General features: G+C 39.0%; 1 protein-coding gene across 1 annotated transcript; it reads right to left on the bottom strand.

Moving 5' to 3' along the window:
- Window positions 1-338: 338 nt before the first annotated feature.
- LOC149079039 (flavin-containing monooxygenase 5-like) lies at window positions 339-15,708 on the bottom strand. Its single transcript, XM_089241301.1, has 6 exons — window positions 15,650-15,708; window positions 11,827-11,989; window positions 10,376-10,587; window positions 7,417-7,683; window positions 3,559-3,882; window positions 339-1,192 (listed from the first exon to the last, which is right to left on the bottom strand). Exons 2-6 carry the CDS (start codon window positions 11,978-11,980, stop codon window positions 521-523), a joined length of 1,629 nt encoding a protein of 542 aa, XP_089097427.1. The 5' UTR covers window positions 11,981-11,989; window positions 15,650-15,708; the 3' UTR covers window positions 339-520.
- Between the last annotated feature and the right edge of the window lie 5,135 nt (window positions 15,709-20,843).

Here is a 20,843-nt window from a genome sequence, read left to right as displayed (position 1 = left end):
TGTTTTAATTTTTATGTTACTTAAGTATCGTGGTGTGATGGTCTCTGTGGAGAAACTTTTTCAAATGGGAGACCGGCTTGCATTCATTCCTCTAAGTTGGGAAACGGCAAAAATCCAACTTCAGATGACCACTATTTTGTCGTCGACGGGGGTTCGAACCTGGATATTCACGATGAGAGTCGAGCAAGATGCCCACACAACCCGCACGGGCAGAGTCTGCGTACCACAGATTTTGAGTCATTGAAATAATCAATTAAAAAGGGGTCGGTGAAAAAGTTTCGTGGAGGACAACTTAATTTTTTTGCAAAAAAACGGCAAATTAATAGTGAATCTTGAAATTTCTGTTTGAATAAAAAATATATACTTTATTGAAACTTCACAAAATTAACCAGATTATAAGATTTTTCAGCCTTTAACACACACAACATATATTTAACACGAGGCTTCGGTGTAATAATCTTCATCACGGCTCTACAAGTCAAAGGTGTCTAGGATGGTTCTAATTAGTTTGCGTCCGATTTCAAAATGCCTCGGCTATCAGGCTCAGAAAGTACCAATAAACAAATGGAATGACGAAGAGTGCTTTCGGAATGATCCCATACGAATTGCGCTTCTTCTTCCTTGACATCTGCTGTCCAGGCTGCAAAAAAGGTGCCCGAACCCTCTCCTTGTAAGTGAGTATGGCATTCCTCGCGCCGTCCCAGGAGTTAGGTCCTTGGAGCCTATATTGGTAAGGAAGCGAAGGCCCCGTCATCAGAGCCCAGTAAAGCTTGGGATCAGTGATAGCCATCTTCCATAAGTTTGGCTTGCAACCGACCAACTCGGCCAGTTCGTCCTGGTAGCCGATGAAGTCGACCTGCACGGTATGTCTAGGCGAGTCCGTGAACCTCTTCCTGTTCTCTTCGTCTTTAGCTCTGATATCTTCGTACATTTCGTCTTTGGATGGAAGTTTGCATTTGCCGTTCAGGATCCTGGAAGCCCACCGGCACTGCATCTCACCGACTGGGAAGCCAGGACCTGATGGCTGTATCAGTCCGAGAATCGCGAGCGTCGAGTGTGGAAGGTGCGGCGGGAACGCGAATTTGTACAGAGTGACTCTGTTATCCTTGACAGGGAAAACTTCGTCGCTGAGGAATGGAAACTTGATGCGATAACCTGTGGCCAGAACGACGCTCTCGACATCGGTTGCAGCCTGAAATATAAGACGCATGAAGCCATATTATTAATTTTCAAACTGCATGAAATAATTCGAGTCTGACAAATAGGGTGATCAGACACCCCTGTTTGAAGGCCCTTCAGTAGTATTTCAGCCGATTTATGAGTTTTTCCTGGGAGGGAAAAACGGCATTTGAAAAAAAGGGAGATAGAGACGGCTCTTTTTTTTTCCTCAGCACAAAATATCAGGGAAACATTTTCTGGATATTATGCCGAGGAGGGTTTACGGAAAATTCATCGACAACAATTCACCGACATGCAGTTCACCGTTAGGAAAATCCACCGACCAACAACAATTCGACACGAGTCGGTGAGTCGGTAAGTCAGCGAGGAATGACCGAGTGAGTGAGTCAGTAAATTATACAGTAGTTAGTGAGTGTCAGAGTGGTTAGTGTTGGTGAGTGAGCGACCTAAAGATAGAGTAACTGACCTAGTGAGTCAGTGTCATAGGGAAGTGGTAGACTGAGTGATCTAGTGCGCGAGCAAGTGACAGAATGAGTGACCTAGAAAGTAAGTGTGCGTGACAGAGTGAGCGACCTAGTGAGTGAGTGACACAGTGAGTGGCCTAGTTAGTGAGTGAGTGCAGGCACGATCCGGCCGTCCAGTGAGTGGTACAGTGAGCGACCAGGTGATTGAGTGTGCAACATGTTCACTCGAGTGAACAACCTGGTAAGTTGATGTACAGAATGAGTGACCCATTGAGTATGGTAAAATGAGTGACCCATTGAGTATGGTAGAATGAGTGACCCAATGTGTATGATAGAATGAGTGTCCTAGTGAGTTGATGATAGAATGAGTGACCTAGTGAGTTGATGATAGAATGAGTGACCTAGTAAGTTGATGATAGAATGAGTTACCTAGTGAGAGAATGAAAAAGTGAGCGACCTAGTGAGTGAGTGATGTAGGAAGTAAGTGAGTGAACTAGTGAGAGTGAGTGATCTAATGAGTAAGTGAGTGAGCAATTGAGTGACTTAGTGAGTAAGTGAGTGAGCAATTGAGTGACTTAGTGAGTAAGTGAGTGAGCAATTGAGTGACTTAGTGAGTAAGGGAGTGAGCAATTGAGTGACCTAGTGAATAAGTGTGTGAGTGAGCAATTGAGTGACCTAGTGAATAAGTGTGTGAGTGAGCAATTGAGTGACCTAGTGAATATGTGTGTGAGTGAGCAATTGAGTGACCTAGTGAATAAGTGTGTGAGTGAGTGACATATTAAGTGAGTGACCTCGTTCACTCATTGGCTCACTCACTCATTCACTTGCTCATGTCGAACTGTTGTCGGTGGATTTTCCCAGTGATGAATTTTCCTGGCGGTGAATTTTCTGGACACGGCCGAGGTGAACTCGGAAAGAAAAGTCATCTGGTCGCCGCCGGGTCATCCGAGTTCACCTAGGTATAATATCCAGAAAATATGTTTTGCTTGATATCTTGTGCTGAGAAAGAAGCCATCTATCTCCAGCTAAGGACAATTTGCGGAAGTTAAGAGAGGCCACTAATGCTTGTACTTCAGCGCCTCACGCCACTATACGTGAAGTAATGAAGACAGGGTATGTCTGTCTCCAGTGGTGTAGATAGCATTCTTGTCGGGCTTGCAAGAAGTCCTAGGTTCGTGTCCCGATGGAGAACAGATGACTTTTCCCCCGAATGCACTACTGGTGGTCGTAAATAGACAATATTCAGTAAACATTAGTGATAGTATTTGGCGAGTATTCACTAGATGTGATTAAATTGTGGCCACCCTCTCATAAAGGCTAAATAGAAAAGCAATGTTACCCAACCTAAATTTTTAATCATAATCAGAATTTTGCAGTAAATTAATTTTTCTTTCTTTCTCATTTCTAATCACACACAGCCCTGGTCAATTGCCTCAGGGGCAATTCACTACCATTTTACTTCCGAAGAGGTGGCTGTGCCGGATATGATTATTCTGGACCCTAACCATGTTAAAGTTATGTGCATGTGCGTATGTTTGAAGATAGGCGTGCGGAAACGCCAAGACAAAGTGTATTTTATAGTAAAAAACGAAAAAACCTTCCTTTTTTTTTCAGTGTGAAAAAAAAAAAATTTCTATAAGGTTTAGCGATTGCCACTGTGGCAGTTATAATGCGAATCAGGCAAATTTTAGAATCCGCTTAAATGGTTAACCTTACATGCACCTCGTAATCTGTGAAATTTATAAGAAATGGCTAGATGCCGGAACACATGTTTCGAGTATGCGTGAACCGGTCTAACGTATTTATTTTGTCAGAGTTATGCAAGTTTCGTTTATTAATATTGCTACCATCTGTCTTTCATATTTTGAAGTGAAAAATTGCAGATAAGTAAAATATGTTTGTCTGTTATACGTACATCTTCTCCATCGAAAATTACGCCATTTTCTACGAATTCTTTGATGCGCCCTCTAGTTTTAACGGTTCCGCTGAGCAGTTTTATAGGAAGGGAGTCACTGACCGTCGGATGTTGGCTCCATACTCTGTGCTTCGGTTTCAAGTTGTACACCGAGTGGTTGAACCTTTCGTTGAGTTTCTTTTCCGAGTAATTGCAGACCATGTCGTACGGTAGGTAACGGAAGAGCAAGTTGACCCATCTCCGGACGAATACCGCGTCGTATGGGTGGCCTTTTGGCCCAACTCTTGGTAGGACCCATGCGCCACGTCGACTGCTCAAGTACACCTAGAAAGAAAGAAAAGCCATTCGTAGTAAAAGTACTGTCATATATCTAGAAATGTATGGAATTTCCTGAATCATCAAAAAATTCTTTGCAGCCAATCAATATGGATTCCAAAAAAAAAAAAAAAAAAAAAATACAGAAATAGCAATGTTAAAATTAACGGGTTTGATAAACAATGGAATAAATAAATACAAACATTCGATAATAGTATTTTTGGACCTAAAACGAGCATTTGATTATGTGGATCTAAACATCTTAACAGAGAAACTATATTCAGCCGGTATAAGAGGAAATATCTTAGAATGGTTTAAATCTTACTCCAACACTAGACGCCAAGCCATCACAATAGAGAAAAAAATTAGCAATTTTCAGGAAGCAAAAAAAGGCGTTCCACAAGGGTCGGTCTTGGGGCCGAAACTGTTTTTAATTTACATAAATGAAATAAGTAAATTAAATCTCAATGGTAGCATTATATCTTTTGCAGATGACACAGTTTTATATGTTGAAAATACGGAAATCGACAGTCTGATTAGAAAAACAGAAAAAGATCTATCAAAAATAAATCACTGGCTAGTTAAACATAAAAATAAATGCACAAAAAATTAAATTCATGTGCACGAAAACAAGAAATATAAATCAAAGTATGGAAATCCATGTAACGTTGCATACCCATTGCAAATCTGCATTAGAATGTGATTGTGAAGAAATAGATAGTGTTTAAATGAATATTTAGAAATACTGTAGTTATACAAGATGACCTAAAATGGAACATACATAGTGAAAAAATGATAAAAAAAACTCAGAATGTATTCAGGAGTCCTTTATAAACTTAAATTACATAGTCGAGATAATAACTTTTTAAAAGATATTTTCCATGCATGGGTTTACTCAAATATAAATTAAGGAATATGTATCTGGGGAAGAGCATATAATTAAAACATACGAAATTTAGACAATCTTTACAATAAATTAAGAAAATTAATAAATGTTCCAATAGATAACAAAAGAATACAGTGCCACATATTGACACTGAGACAGAACTACATGTACAGAATTTATAAATTCATCATCAGAAATGAAGAACAGTTAGTAAAAAATGAAAATAGAACCTCGAATAGATATAGAAATATTTATCAAGTGCCTAAAAAGTAATAAAACATTATTTCAAAAAAGTTTTTGTTCCAAAAATAATGAACTTCATTTACATTAATAATCACATAAATAGTAATAGAAATACAGAATATATAATATCTTTAATATGATCAAAAACACAGATATAAATGCAGTGATTTGAAATCAGTTATTGTCCAATTGTGTTATACAATTGTATTGTCCAATCAGTTATTGTCCAACAACATACCAGAGCTGTTGCTGAAGGAAAGAAAAATCAATAAAAATCATATAGGTCTGCTGGAAGGACATTACCGTCCCTTCGGGCTACATAATACTTGTAATACATGTGTGTATTTTGTGGTGTTGTCTTTGTGTAATTTATGTTTGTATTTGTATATTGTATTCCGTTTTGTATTTGTATATTGTATTCCGTTTTGTATTTGTATATTGTATTCCGTTTTGTATTTGTATATTGTATTCCGTTTTGTATTTGTATATTGTATTCCGTTTTGTATTTGTATATTGTATTCCGTTTTGTATTTGTATATTGTATTCCGTTTTGTATTTGTATCTTGCAATTTGTTTGTTTTAATTAAATAATAATAACTGAATTATTCTAGATAGCTAGCTCTCTGTACCTAATGATTTTATTTCGCACCTTTTTTTTTTATGTTCAGCATTGCTTGATACAAAATCGTACGAAATGGAATCAAAATAAGTACTAAACTTATCGTTACATTTTAAAAAAACCCAAAAGATTTTTAAATTTTCAAGTTTTATCAATACTCACCAACGAAATGCTATCTATACTTAAAATAAGACAACCATAAGTATTCTATATTGGCATTGTATATATAATATTTTATCATGTATATATATATTGTTTTTAATTGCATTTTTAATTGGGTTGCTGTATTTTTGAAATATATGACGTCCATATCTGTTATGGGCATCTTTTTCTCAGCCACCTCGTTGGGCATGTTGCCTGCTGTGGTGTTGTATTTGTATTTGTATAATTATCACAATATTTATAGTTTGATGTAAAACTAATAGTTTTATCAACATCACGTTATACAGGGGAGGTGGTTACGTCGCTAAACCGCCACCTACTTCCCTTCTGAAAGATGAAAAAAAAAACCCGGACAATCTCCCTCTCTTTGTTATCAAACTTTGAACAAAGGCTAACTTCGTCCAGCGGCAGTTGATTCGACAGTTTGAAGGGATGGAAAACATGTTGTGTGTGTGTGTGTGTTAGACTTGGGGAAAAAAAGATTGAAGAGCAGTTTTTTAATTCTTTCCCATCTCTCGGCCACTCTTCCTCTATATAACTTATACACTGAGTGGTCACTTTGTTCTAATCATGTAGACATTATTTCATAGGGCCACCATTTGGCTTCAATACAGCGTTGATTCTTCTTGGCGTGGACTATATATATATATATGAGAGGATCCGTGATTAAGATTTTTTTTTAACGTTAACTTCACGTATTTCAAAGAGATCTGTAAGATCTGTCCAGGAAATTTGATCTACTGCAATTTGCCGCACTGTTGCAATTCAATTGTTTTCCTTGTCTGGAGACTCTCCGTCCCGCCTGACCACTCTGGTCAGACGATCACAAGTTACACGTTTAGACCCAGTTTTTCACCTGACAGTCAAGTCTTTAAACACTTTAACTACAGCTGCTCTTGAACATTTCACAAATGCGGCGGTTTCACCGATACGCGTTCCTATAATCGTCCTGCGTTCAAAGTTCGTAAAATCACCCCCCCCCCACATCTTCACAAGCATTTCACCTATACTACTGTCGCCGGAACTATAAGCTTTCCTTTTTTTATATTTACCAAGCCCTCTAGTGGCAACAGTGTGACGACATAGCTCATTTGCTTAAAACTGTCAGGTGGTCATAATAAAGTGGTCACTCAGTATATATATAACGTGATGTGTTTTTTTACTCTATTTTTAGGGAGGGAGAAAAGAGATAATGCTCAGGTAGGAAAAAAACCGATTCCCGTTTTTAGGGTTACCAATGAAAAGTCTCGATATAAAGGGGGAGAGAAAGAACTCAAAGGGGCCATTCAAGTATTACGTCAGCATCGAGGGGGGGGGGGTTCGGATTTGCTGACTTTTGATGACAAGGGGGGAAGAGAGGTTTGAAGGTTGCTTACGTCATCAACCACCCTTTTTGGAAGATATGAAATATTCTAAGCTGCTAACGAAATTTTGCTGACAAGGGGGAGGGGTCAGTGTTTTGCTGACTTTTGCTGACAAGGGGGGGGGGAAGGAGGGGGGTCAAAAATGGCTAAAAATCTGCTTACGTAATGCTTGCCCCAAATGTGTATTTCTCAAATCTACTCAGAGACCAGATATCTCGGCCCCCGTACGTAAAGGGATTAATTTATTCAGGTTGCAACATCGAACTTACTTGTTTGGCGACGCTGCTTATCTCGACAGCGGCGTCCATCCCCGAGTTTCCAACACCAACGACGACGACTCTTTCGTCGTCGAAGCTGTCGACTTTCTTGAGGCTGTGAGTGTGCATTACCCTTCCTTTGAATTTCTCCTGTCCTGGGAAACTCGGTATATTCGGGAAAACGTGGTGACCGATGCAAACGAGGACACCGTCGAATTCTTCGGATTTCGTTTCGTCATTCTTATGATCTTTTGTCGTAACGATCCATCGGCCATTTTCCTAAGTAACAAAACAAGGAGTAACAAATCAAAAGAAGAGAAAAACCACAACACGGAAGTGCTGCAAATGGATTTCACCCTCAAATAAAAAAATCTCAATGAAGAAATCGATTCAAAAGCAATATTTGACAAACACCCGAGGTTGCAGATTTGATCATAATCACCGTCCTTGTAACGTCCAGAAACATTTCGTCACATTTGCTCAAGATGCCATTGATATAATAATGAAATCAAGATGTGTTTGACAGATATGTACAGTGGAACTTCGGTTAGCAAGCGATTCGGTGAATGAGTAATTCGCATAACTAGCAATAATTTTTCACGCTCGGTTAACGAGCGATGACTCCCATTACGAGCAAAAATTTAGCTTTGTTTATTTATTTTCACGTTATCGCAACTGAGCTGATGGTTTTTCGCTTTCATCCACACATGTACTGTAGAATTTTGAGTAGTAATCTCCTCTACAGTCTCCGCTCAGCGAAAAATGAACACACGTGCGACCTCGATTGTTTACAATACGAAACTAGAAGTAGCATTATAACCACACGTAAGTGTGGTTGAAGTTTCTTTAAATTCTCCGTGGAGAAAACTGTGGGCTGATTCCATTATTGAACGTGACTTTGAGGGGATAGCTATTCCAAACTTTTTATTCCATCTCACCCCCTTCTTCAGAAATTTATTTCTCTTGTTGCCTCCCGACTCAAGCGAACCCAAAGGATCCTATGTCATACTCGTAGCTTCTACGCCTCCCTGAACCATTCCATAACCCACCAGGGTGCGATATTGCTCACTTTTGGAAACAGTGAGCTAGCTCATAAACAGAAGCCACCATTTGTCGGAACGACTAAATCCTCGGAGAAGATATGAGACTGGAGGTGAATGAGAACGACATTCAAGAACTAGTGGAGCAACATGGCTAGGAGTTGATCATAGATGAAGTGGTGGATCTCCTTTGCACGCAACTGCAAGAGTTTATGGACGGTATATCGTTTGAGAAAGAAAGAAGTGAGAAGACCCTCATTTCAAATGAGATTAAAGAAATGTATAGAATGTGGGAATCCGTGCAAAATTTGGTAGAAAAGAAGAACCAATCAAATAGAGCTATAGAGCAGTGTGCGAGCAATAAATCTGTCCAACAGACACAATACAACTTATTTCCGAAAAATTCTAAAGGAGACAAAAGCAAGTGTCATTGGAATTGTATTATTTATTATATTATTATCGTCATTTTTATGTGAATAAATAACTGTGGAACGAATTATCAGAGTTTCCATTATTTCCTATGGGGAAGTTTGTTCGAATAGCGATCAATTCGGAATAATGAGTACGTTGGCGAAACGAATTAGGCTCGTTAACCGAAGTTCGACTGTATTGCACTAGGCGTGCACAGCCTCCGTCCCATCAATTGCTTCTATCCGGCCCTCGAAATGAAACCAGAAGAAATGTATTAATACACACACCACAATAAATAACTAGGCTGACCATATTTCCTTCATGGGTGGGAAAAAATACAGGAAACAAAAAATTGGGATCTATACGGGATATCACCATTTATCGCCAAAAAGTTGCCGAAGGCAAGTAAAGTTGCCAATTACAGCCAAAAACAAGTGTCAAAATGAAATAGATTTGTAAATTACAGCCAAAAAATTTTCAAAAGTCAGTAAAATAGCCAACCATCAATAAAATTGCTGAAAAATAGCCAATGGCGCGAGATGAAAAGCTACTGCTAGTCGCAATCGGTGAAATTGCAATTCGAGGATGATGTCACTCTTCGCTATCCATACAAAGATTTATAACAGCTGGCTGATGCGAAAATATAAGAAGAGAGAAAGTTCAACTGCCCCCGCGGGGAATCGAACCCACGTCCTTTCATTTCCCGGGTGAACGCCCTAGACCACTAGACTGGGAAGTGAAAGGACGTGGGTTCGATTCCCCGCAAGGGCAGTTGAATTTTCCCTCTTTCCAAAATATATCTTCGCATCACCCAGCTGTCATAGAAAATATAATTCACCAAAAAAAAAAAAGAGAAACTTATATGTTTGACAATATATGAGATGCTACATGACTAAAATTATATTATGATTATGATTGTACCGTAATTAATTAATGTGTCATATATCGATTTAAAAAATAAGCCTATAAACCTCTTTGAGAATAAGCGGAGATGAGATACTCGCCTAAAGTACTAAAAGATGATTTGGGGTGTCGCGACATCGATACCCAATTTGTCTTTGGCAGAAAACATTCCTGACGCGGAGGTACAACAGATACTGCTACAACATGACCAAAGGAAGAGATTGCTACAGCAGTGAGTCCCACAACGAGGGGTTTGTGGATCAAACCCTTCGGCGAGTACAATACAATAATGTACGGCAAAATGTCGATCGCTGCCGTTTGGAATAGGCAGTAAATTGTAGTTCCCGGTCCAATTAGCTCTTGTGTCCAGAAAATGACTGTGGTGTGACAAAAATGATCAAAACGATTAGCACAACCACTAGTTGAAAATTGCCATATGGCCATATATAACTGGAGTTGGTGTGCGGTAAAGTAATACAAGTTTATATGTTCAAGCCCACGGTGACTGAAAATATTGTGCAACCCTGTATTACATCATTTTTCCGTGATCGTATGCTTAATTATTTCCATTGATTGATTTCGTAAGATAAAGAAAATTGTCAATATATTTACTTTACCTCATAATTAGGAGCAGGTTCAATGCTTATAACCTCGTGGTGGTACTTGACGTGTCGCAAGCAATCGAACTTCTTCGCTAGCAACCCGATGTACTCATACATGAGAGTGTGATGCATGTAATTCGGATACTCGGCCGGCGGAGGAGCGTCACTGGCTGCTCCAAGTTCTTTGCTGGTGTTGATTATAGTCGTCTTCATCACGGATGCTAATCCTGGAAAAAAAAGCGGTATGTTAGTGTGATCACATGATGAATGAATTTCAAGTTACTCATAAGTACGCTTCGTGTATTCAGAGTGAGTTAACAAAAGTAAATTAACATTTGAAAAATTCTGATCCCCACGATGCCAACAAGTGGCGCTCCATTCTTTCAGTAAGAACGATGCTCATCACACAAATATTCGATGCGCTCTCTTTCTTCATTTGTTAGTGAAACGATGTTAGCTGTGGTGTATATTTGTGGAAAACATTATAAAAACAAACAAGTAAAGTTCTCTTGCTTGTGACTTCCGTTGAATGCACAGCTGACTTCGCACATTTTTCACATGCTACTCTACTGACGTCATTGCTATCCAGTAAATGAAACTCACATCATTTCAAGGTTATCGGTGCTTATTTCTTTGATGTACGTCCGTCATTCCGATTAATATGGATTTTTCACTCTTTATGGATGTTAACCGGTTTTTAGATCACACAATCCTTGCTTCTCACAAGGGAAAGATCAAAAAAAGGTACAACAAAAATTATGAAAAAAAAATTAAAGTACATGCATCTCACACACTTGGAAACGCATAAGAACAAAAAAATTAGCGGCAGAATGCAATTATTAAAAGCACAAAAATTATTAAAGTGACATCACTTGGCTACTCATCGCTTGTCGCAATTTCTTGGTGATGTAAAAAAAAAAAAAATAATATTCTTTTCACTGTTTTCACATATTCAATTTAGAGCTTCCCGTTTTCTCTTTCCTTCCTTCTCTTTTTTCTCTTTCTTTTTCTGTGCTGTACCTGATCTTGTTGAATGACGTCACTCTAGGGTTGCGGGATTTTTAAATTCATTTTTGTCCTCTATTGGTGTTCATATTATTGATATTTTTTTGTGTGACGCACAATAATTCCGCCGGATTTTTTTAATATTTCTGTGCGCATTTAAGTGAAGAATAGAATCGGTGGTATTTTTCAAAACTTTTTGAAGATATCACCGTGGGGCCTTTCCTTGTCGGAGAAAAACCCCCCACAAAACAGTATGCAAATAAATTCAGCTATCACGTATAAAACAATTATTTACATGAACAACAGAGAAACATTAAAACGAATTATACGTACGTATTAATGTATACACATAATTACATTTATACATATTAGATATATTGCTTATATAAGTGTGTCTATAGCGGAACTAATATTAATATAATTTTTATAATTATCATATACGTTTTACAACCGAACTTTACCTTCGACATCATCTTCGTGGTATCGCCATAGTCCACCATAATGACCCGTCCGTTCGAAACATACGGGTTCCAAATCCTCTTCTTTTAAACATTTCACGGCTCCAAGGCCACATGGCCCAGCACCCACCACAGCTATTCGTTTTTTCAGGCCCATGTCGTAAAACTACAGAAAGAAGGGAAACATCAGTTTTTATGTTGTGCCCGTCATGTAACATTATATAACGATTTAAATACAGCGCAGGATATAATACATATTTAAATCAAAATATCTTCCTTTGTGAATATCTAGAACGAAGAGAAAAATAAAAATATTATTTTTTTAGCGATAGAAACATGTTTGATTGTTTCTCCCCTGATTCAAAAGCTCTCAATTCGTTAGAAGATTCAGGAAGTGTTATTCAAGTACAGACACAAGTGGACCGAAACGTGTATATGTGCGTGTTGCACGATCAAGGACATCTTGATCTTCTATCACTAATTACGTACACACGTGATTCAATTGCAAAATAAAGAGAAAATGGTGAGAGTATTTTGAAAGTTATTCGACGCAACAGCCCAATCAAATATCTTCTTAAATGAGCTACATTTTCCACGCATCCCAAGCATGTTTAGTTCATCAAAAGGACACAAAAGATACGTATATGGAATAAAACTATTTTTCAACTTTCATACGACAAAATTTTACATTACAAATTGAATAAAATTGTGTTTCAGTTGTTGCAGCCACATTTTTGAAACAGCAGATGCATAATTTGATTCCATTTGGTTCTATGATCATAGTAATATGGTTTGTACTATTTGCATTTGTGATTCCAAGCGCGATTTTTCGTAATTCCAAGAGCTTAACATTTAATAACCAGCAACATCTATTGAATATACTGTACAAGATGTCCCATAAATTCGTAAATGATTTAAAAGCTAGTAAAAATTGAAGTAGTTGGCAGGGGCGGCTTAAGAGAGGGTGCAAGTGGGTGTCCCGCACCCCCCGGGCGGCAGCTGTTGTTTAGAAACGAAGTTTTAAAATTTGGGAATAATAAAAAGTCACAACAACTATAGCACTGTCACTCTTTTTTGAGCCATACCTTGACAACGAAATTGCTGAGGGAACTTGAGAACAGGTAGGGCTTGGTCTTGGTACCATTATACCAGAAACAAGAATGGCACTATCACACGGAGCAAGTACGTATTTTGGTTCCCCAACCCAGAGGCGGATTTATGGTTTTACACGAATTTTGGCACCCTTTCTAGGGGCTTACAGGCTATTATTCTAGTCTAATTTTTCTTGCCAACCCTTTCTCAAATTTTCTGCTCCACTGAACTTGCCTCTAAGACCACTTTTAAATACGCCACTGCCCCCCCCCCCCCCACATCCAGTAGTTTTTCGGAAGAGGTCAAACAAAATCAAACACAGAATTTGGGTTCGCACTTGTTCAGGGCCTGGAGCACCAGGAAATCCCTCACACTTCCCCTAGTTTCCACACTGGGTACCCTGGAGTAGGCACGTTTCGGCATTAACAAGGTTCAACTCTTTAAAAAAAATTAGATTAACTAAAAAACTAGACTAATTAAAAAATTAATTCAATCCTAAAGGGAAAAAAATATGATGACTCATTAATATAAGAGCTGTAAATCTGGAAAAAGTTATCTGGCGTAATTAAGAACGGTAAAATAATTCTGTGCTCAGGTGGAAAAATGCTTTAAGTGACTTTTGCAAAAAATTGAGTAATTTCACATTCCAGAGTCTCGTTCGCTAGTTTTTAGAAATTGGCAAAATGTCGTAAGAGGCCATTCAAGTATTACGTCAGCAGATTTTTAGCGATTTTTGACCCCCCCCCCCCCCGTCAGCAAAATTTCGTCAGCAGCTTAGAATATTTCATATCTTCCAAAAAGGGTGGTTGATGGCGTAAGCAACCTTCAAACCTCTCTGCCCCCCTTGTCATCAAAAGTCAGCAAATCCGGAAACCCCCCCCCCCCCCGCGATGCTGACGTAATACTTGAACGATCCCTAAGTCTCTTTCCGTTCATGAGAAAACAACGAAGGCACATTGAAATAAGTCGAAAAGCCACAGAATTGCATGTTGGCAAAATGTTGCTCAAAGTTTTCCACCTTGGAATTTTTGAAAAAAATGACTTTAATTTTGCCATCTGAGCACAGAATTCTGGACAAAAAAAAAAGCAAATACAAATACAACGCCACAACAGGCAAAATGCTAAACGAGGTGGCTGAGAAAAAGATGCCCATAATAAATATGGATGTCGTATATTTCAGCAATACAGCAACCCAATTAAAAATGGAACATGTTATACAATTATTATTATACAATGTCCATAAGAATACTTATGGTTGTCTTATTCTAAGTATGGATAACTTCTCGATTTATCCTAACATGTTATCGTATTTATTTACCAAAAGCGGAACGTATGGTCAAGAATATTTTGTAGGCTAAACGCTGATTTTCGTCTTCGGACGAGTATAAACATTATGTTTATCCTACAGTCCATTTGGATAAAGGTCTTTCAGCCTCCCATCAGGGTCTTCTTTAAGGGCGGCACATGAGGTTTTGTATCTGGGCGTTGGGTGAAGTACGGAAAAAAGAATTAGTTCAAACTACTATCGATAGAAAGAGTCGCACGAAAAAAATCACTGGAAATATACAAATAAAAGCTCTATAAAATACAAGGCGTACGATTTTTAAATCGTAAAAGCTTATTTCTGAATTTCCCTGTTACTGGTCACATAAGTTTTTCATCGTGATGTTGACATTGGCGATTAATTCACACTTGGTGAAGTTGTTTTACCTTAGTCACGAATCCAGGACTGAAGCTTTACGAACGTTTCGGACACGGAAGTGTTTTAAAGAGGGTTCAAGCTAAATGTTCTAGGGTTTGCTTTCTTGCAGCGCCCACTATAGACAAAATCTTGAACTAAATTTTTACTTCACCAAAAAAAAAAAAAAAAAACTTTTCCGCAAAACAGCATTCAAACAAATCAATTCCTTCAATTTTTATGAATTTTTAAACTACTTACAGGTATAGGATACCTGTACACATGTAAAAATGTATATCACACAGCCGATATAATAATCATTATCATATTTTTTCTTCGTTTACTCCATGTAATATTTTGCAAATGCATCACTTGTGAAGTTAATGCACGCATGTACAAGTATGTACAGGTGGCTTCATCTAATAACAACAAAAACGCCAGTTAGGAAATATTTAAATATAACTCATCACATAGGCGTACGCAGAATTTTATCGAGAGGATGGGGGGGGGGTTCACATTTTTTTTTCCTTCTGGGGGGGGGGTTACTTATTTTTTCCTGCAAAATAACACTATAATCTTTGCTCGGGGGGGGGGTTAGAACTCCAACCCCACCCCTCCCCCTTTGCGTACGTCAATGTAACTCATCAATATGTGAAAGATACTAACACCTACGTAATGCGTCACATTTAAATATTTCAATCCAGTTATTGGAAAAAGTATCCTTTAGCATCAATATTTTGTCGATTTAACACTACCCGAAATGATTGAAAGCTTTCATAAATTTTCTGTATGAAATCATGATATGACATGGAATAATTTTGAAAATACGCAATATTTGATTTACGGAATGAAAATAAATGTAAATTAGCAGATTTTGTTCACTCGGGGGGGGGGGGGGAAGGATACATGTTAATCTTTTCTATAATCCTTAATACCTGTGAGATATGGGGCGGTGGGGGGGGGGTGAATGCAACACGTCACTGTGTTAATCACAAATCGTTCTCACAAAAGGTCAAAACAAAAACAAATGCGAGAAGAAAGAGGATTTTAACTCACCTTCTTGTTTGTTGAACTCGGAGATTGTGACAGCTGATCCGGACGGAAACATACTCTGATACTTGTCAGACTTCTTTAGCCAACTGAACCGGTATTTGAAACTGGTTGGTGCTGCCATCTGACCAAAGGCAACAATCACTTCCTGAAAAAGCAAAAGGTGGGACGAAGAGAAGTTATCGTTTCCTAACTACAGTGAGAGAAAACTCAGCTAACGAAGATAATTCGTACCCGAATCGCATCTGTAAGTCAACATCTTTGTCAAAACGCAATTTCCCATAGGTTTCTATGGTAAATCGTTTAATCCGTTCCAGGCAATGCACGAAATTTGAAGAAGTTTGAAGTTTTGCAAAAGACCTCAAAAAAACCACAAAATCTGACCTATGACTGAAAATGATCGACATCATGATTGAATATATAGAAAAAAAAATTATATATATGAAGATAAGAAAAAAACTGAAGTTTTTTTTTCATAAACTAAAATGTACACAACCCAGATAGGTTCATGGGTGTCCCCTTGCATTCGTAATTTGGTCAGCTCTTTGCTGTGTCTCATTATATATGCAGATGAAAAAGGCTTTTAGAATGTCCGGATCATTGAGTTTGATTCTAAGAAGGAAATGCTCCTACCCCAAAGTTAAACTCATAGAATTCGACGAAAATTTTACAGGCGTTAGTAGATAGTTCAAAATATGTACTGTGAAAAAATTAGCTGCGGAATTGCAACAGAAGAGCTGTAAAAAATAATACAAATCAACATTTTTAACACCAAATGTAACCCTACTTAGCGAGGATTCAGATAAAAGTGGCAAATTCTTAAATGAACTGTCCGTGCTTCCTCCGAATGAGTTTAAATCTGTTGTAAAGTTATTTTTAAGTATTTTGCATTCAAAAGTGTTTGAAATTGAGTGGTGCATTTCCTACACTTTTATTTTACATAAGTGAATCAAATTAGCGAGTTGCAATAAGTTTTTTGTTGTTGTTTTGTTTAATGCTGAAAAGTCTTTCGCATGAATTGTTATATACTTCGATGTTTTTGAATCTATTTTTTTAAACCAGCTGTGACTTTCAAATAGAAAATGTCACCACATATTAATGTGTTCAACATGGTGTGGATGCTGTACCACGAATTCTATGTTCAAGAGATGGAGCCGACAGATTTTACAGAAACCGAAATAAATTTAAAAAAAGTAAAATAATAAAAATTTTGAGAGAACCTTTGAATCTCTCTATTTGTGAAATGTTTAGTGATGAAGTAGAAAACAACCCTCTGGTTTTCGAATCATCGGTTGACGAAAGAGAATTTGAGAATTCTGATTTTGGCATTCTGATTTTGGAATGCACAATGGACATGAATGGGTGCAGGTGATCAGACAGGATGCTTACGTACCTGTCACCTGTCAGAGTCGTATCTAGACGTATCAGGGGTCCCATATCACGCCAATTGCACATGCCCCATACCATCACAGAGCCTCCACCAGCTTGAAGAGTCTCCTGTTGATATGTAGGGTCCATGGATTCATAAGGTTGTCTCCATACCCGTACACGTCCATCAGCTCGAAGCAATTGGAACCGAGACACGTCCGACCAGGCAACGTGTTTCCAGTCCTCAACAGTCCAATGTCGGTGTTGTAGGTCCAGGCGAGGCGTAAAGGTTTGTGTCATGCAGTCATCAAGGGTACACGAGTGGGCCTTCGGCTCCGAAAGCCCATATCGATGATGTTTCGTTGAATGGTTCGCACGCTGGCACTTGTTGATGGCCCAGCATTGAAATCTGCAGCAATTTGCGGAAGGGTTGCACGTTTGTCACGTTTAATGATTCTCGTCAGTCCCGTTCTTGCATGATCTTTTTCCGGCCGCAGCGATGTCGTAGATTTAATTTTTTTCCGGATTCCCGATATTCACGGTACACTCGTGAAATTCCAAATTTCATCGCTACCTCGAAGATGCTATGTCCCATCTCTCGTGCGCCGAGTATAACACACGTTCAAACTCACTTAAATCTCTATAACCTGCCATTGTAGCAGCAGTAACCGATCTAACAACTATGCCAGACACTTGTTGTGTTATATAGGCGTTGTCGACCGCAGCGCCGTACTCTGATTGGTTCGATATCTCTTTATTTGCATACGCATGCCTGTACCAGTTTTTTTGGCTCTTCAGTTTATATAAAAGTATATTGAATGCTATCACTTACTATGACAGTTTCCTTGTTATTGCAAGTAGAGTTCGTTTTAAACTAGGGCTAGGAATTGAAAAAAATATTAACTGGTTAAAATCGAAAATTTTGACTTTAATCGAATTTTAATGGAATATTTTTCGTTGCTATATTTTTTAATTGTTGCCGTAAAAATATTTTTCATTCATTTGTCAAACACCTATTCGCCATGTGTGTAATCAAAAATAAGAATAAGAACAGATTAAGAAATTAAGATTTCCCGTCTGAAGCATTTTAACATGCTGAGCATATTTTGAAACAACCAGGAATTTCTTCAACTTGGGTCTTGTCATTTACTTTTTTAAATCGGTTATTTTAGGTTAGTCACTGATTTCGAAACTACTTTTGATCATATTTATCCCTTTTAAGACCTGGAAGTTTTTGAAAACATGAATGTTTGTTAAGTTTTTCTCCCGCACGATCGTTTGAACTCGTGCTTGAAGGGATATAATGCGGCTTGTTTTTCTAGATATTCCTCCGAAATGGTGCTTGTGAGAAGAGAAGTGAACGCTTCAAAGAATACGAAAAACTATTGTTCATAGGGGAGGCTATAAAGTTTGGTCTGGTCTGACGACTTAGCCGCAGCAGCCGAACAGCTGACACATATAGCTGAACACGACTTCCAAGCCTTCTACAAATTGTTGCAAACCAGCAAGAACAAGTTCAAGCCTTGCTCCAGTGATAATATCCTTGACAAGCTAATCTGGTTGACTAAAGAAGTCCCCGTCATAGAAAAGAGGGATCAGCACAACCACAAGATATGGAAAGCTGTCAAGGATCTTTCGGTCCACGAAAAATGCAAACTCACTGAAACGACGTCACTCTTCAACAGACTGGACATCCTGTTGTGCCAAAGATTTGTGAACTCTCTTGCAAAAAACCCGGACAAGACTCCCGGAAAAAAACGAAAAAAGGGACCCAAGCCAAGCCCAAGAGACAGCCAGGAAAAGTCTCCCAAAGGCTCCGCCCATGCTGAAGCCAAGGCTCCAACCGACCAATCACGCGTCGAGAGCACCAAAGAGGACCCACCTTCCTCGACGGAGAAAGTGGTACCCACGTCTGCCGTTCCTGAGCGATCAGGGGACGGGAAGGAGAATCCAGAAGAACGGTGCCGAAACGGGACTACCCGCGAAAGCCCCGCCCCGACGGAGACTGACGTCCTGATCACCCAATCGCAATGGATCTGCGAGGACGAGATACCCCCTTCACCCGATCCGGAGAGTAAACACGAAAAAGCATACGGGACATCACAAAAAGCATACGGGACAACTTTTCTTGAGATCCGATGCCATGGCCAGTGGTCCAAAGTTGGAAAAAAAATCAGTGACTTTTGTGAAAGTGACTTCCGCGTCAAGTTTAGTGGCGGTCAACCCAAAATATGGTTCCAAAATGATGGTGACCGTCAACTTGCTCTAAAATTTTTCCGGGAAAACAACATTGAGGTGAGCAGACAATCTGCAATTGGTGCCGACTCCTTCTTCATTCTGCTTCGAGGAATGGATCCGGAGACACCAGCAGAGGACTTACGCGATGACTTAGCGGAAGCGGGTTTCTGCGCAAAATCCATCGAACAACTCCGTTCTAGAAGGAGACGTACCCGGATGCGAAACCTCCCGCTTTGGAAAATTGAACTGCCAGATAACGAAGAGTCAAAGGCCATCTTCGACCTTAAACAGCTAGCCTTTGTAGCTGTCACCATCTCTAGGTTCAAAAGGAACCCTAATAGACTTACGCCGAGACAGTGCTATCGGTGCCAGTCATGGGAATGTGAGGGGAACCCATGTGACAGACCTCAGCGCTGCCTCAAATGTAAGGACTTTCATGCAGTTCGGACGTGTAAGAAGGTACGAGGGATTGATCAACCAGAATGCTGTAATTGCGGGACGGTTGGTCACCCCAGTAACTACCGTGGATGTGCTGCTTACAAGAAAGCTCTTGGAAAAATACACGCGGAAATATACGGGAAACCTCTGGATGTCCACGACAAAAATATTGCTCAACCAAGGCACAAGAAAACGAACGTTGAAGTGCGGACTGCCACTTACGAAAAGTCTGGTAGAGTCTACACCAACACGACTTTTCTTCCTCGTAGCGTGTGGGAAAATTTCCGAAGTCACAGGAAACTGCAAAATGGTAAAGAAATCAGCGAGACGTCATCTAAGTCCGCGAAATCCGACGCAAACCCTACGCCAAAAAAGCAGGACAAACTCGGAAAAAAGGGCCGACAAAATTCGCCCAAAGAAAAAACAGAGTCCCGCTCTACGGACTTGGTGAAAAATCAATCTACGGACTCCAGGAAAAACTTAGAAAAAATTCCCTCCGATGCAGAACTGACCTCCGTCAAACCGGCAACCCAGATGCCGGCCAAGGAAGCTGACCAAGACGGCTCCACAATGATATCCTTCTCGGATGACTCGGCGACCAGTTCAAATTCGACTTACGATATGTTTGAATTCGCTAAGTCTTGCATGGAGGACATCATGAAGTGCGCTTCAAAAAAGGATAAAAGATCAATCCTGGATAAGTTCCTGACTGAAGCAGGGAACATTCTCATAAAATAAGCGACTTCATCTCAATCTAAAAATTATTTATCGGAAAATCTTCTAATTCTTCATTTCCTTTCACCATCTTTTGCTATAAAAAAATGAAAAATTCTCTCCAAAAAAAAAAAAAAAAACCCTTATTTTACTCAATTCTGAGTTGGAAAAAAAAAAAAAAAAATTAATAATATTTTTTATTCTTCTCTTACTATCGTTTCCCAACTTTGAAATAATCGATTAACTCTATCTCTAAATTTTCCCTTCTTCTACTAATAGTATCGATTACAGGTCCAGCCAATGAGAGATGACCAGGACTCCGCAGCCAATCAGATGCGAAGCAGTGGCGTAGCTGATGAAAAATCGCCTTTCTAGCTTTCTTCACAGCAGAAAGCACTAAAATAATAATCGTACTAAAAATTGGGGTTGTGCCGGCATCTTT

Source organism: Pholcus phalangioides, unplaced genomic scaffold (genome assembly GCF_987345545.1).
Source record: "Pholcus phalangioides strain wild (caught in Gottingen) unplaced genomic scaffold, Ppha-v1.0 ptg000013l_1, whole genome shotgun sequence".
Classification (NCBI taxonomy): domain Eukaryota; kingdom Metazoa; phylum Arthropoda; class Arachnida; order Araneae; family Pholcidae; genus Pholcus; species Pholcus phalangioides.
Note: the sequence above shows the minus strand (reverse complement) of the source record. Positions and strands in the feature narration are given on the sequence as shown.

Excerpts from the sequence above, each read along its gene's own strand:
- LOC149079039 (XM_089241301.1), bottom strand. The coding sequence starts at position 11,980 with ATGGGCCTGAAAAAACGAATAGCTGTGGTGGGTGCTGGGCCATGTGGC. Across the intron at positions 7,684-10,375 it reads AACCTGCTCCTAATTATGAG|GAAAATGGCCGATGGATCGT; the intron begins GTAAAGTAAATA and ends TTTGTTACTTAG. Across the intron at positions 1,193-3,558 it reads TAATTTTCGATGGAGAAGAT|GCTGCAACCGATGTCGAGAG; the intron begins GTACGTATAACA and ends CTTATATTTCAG.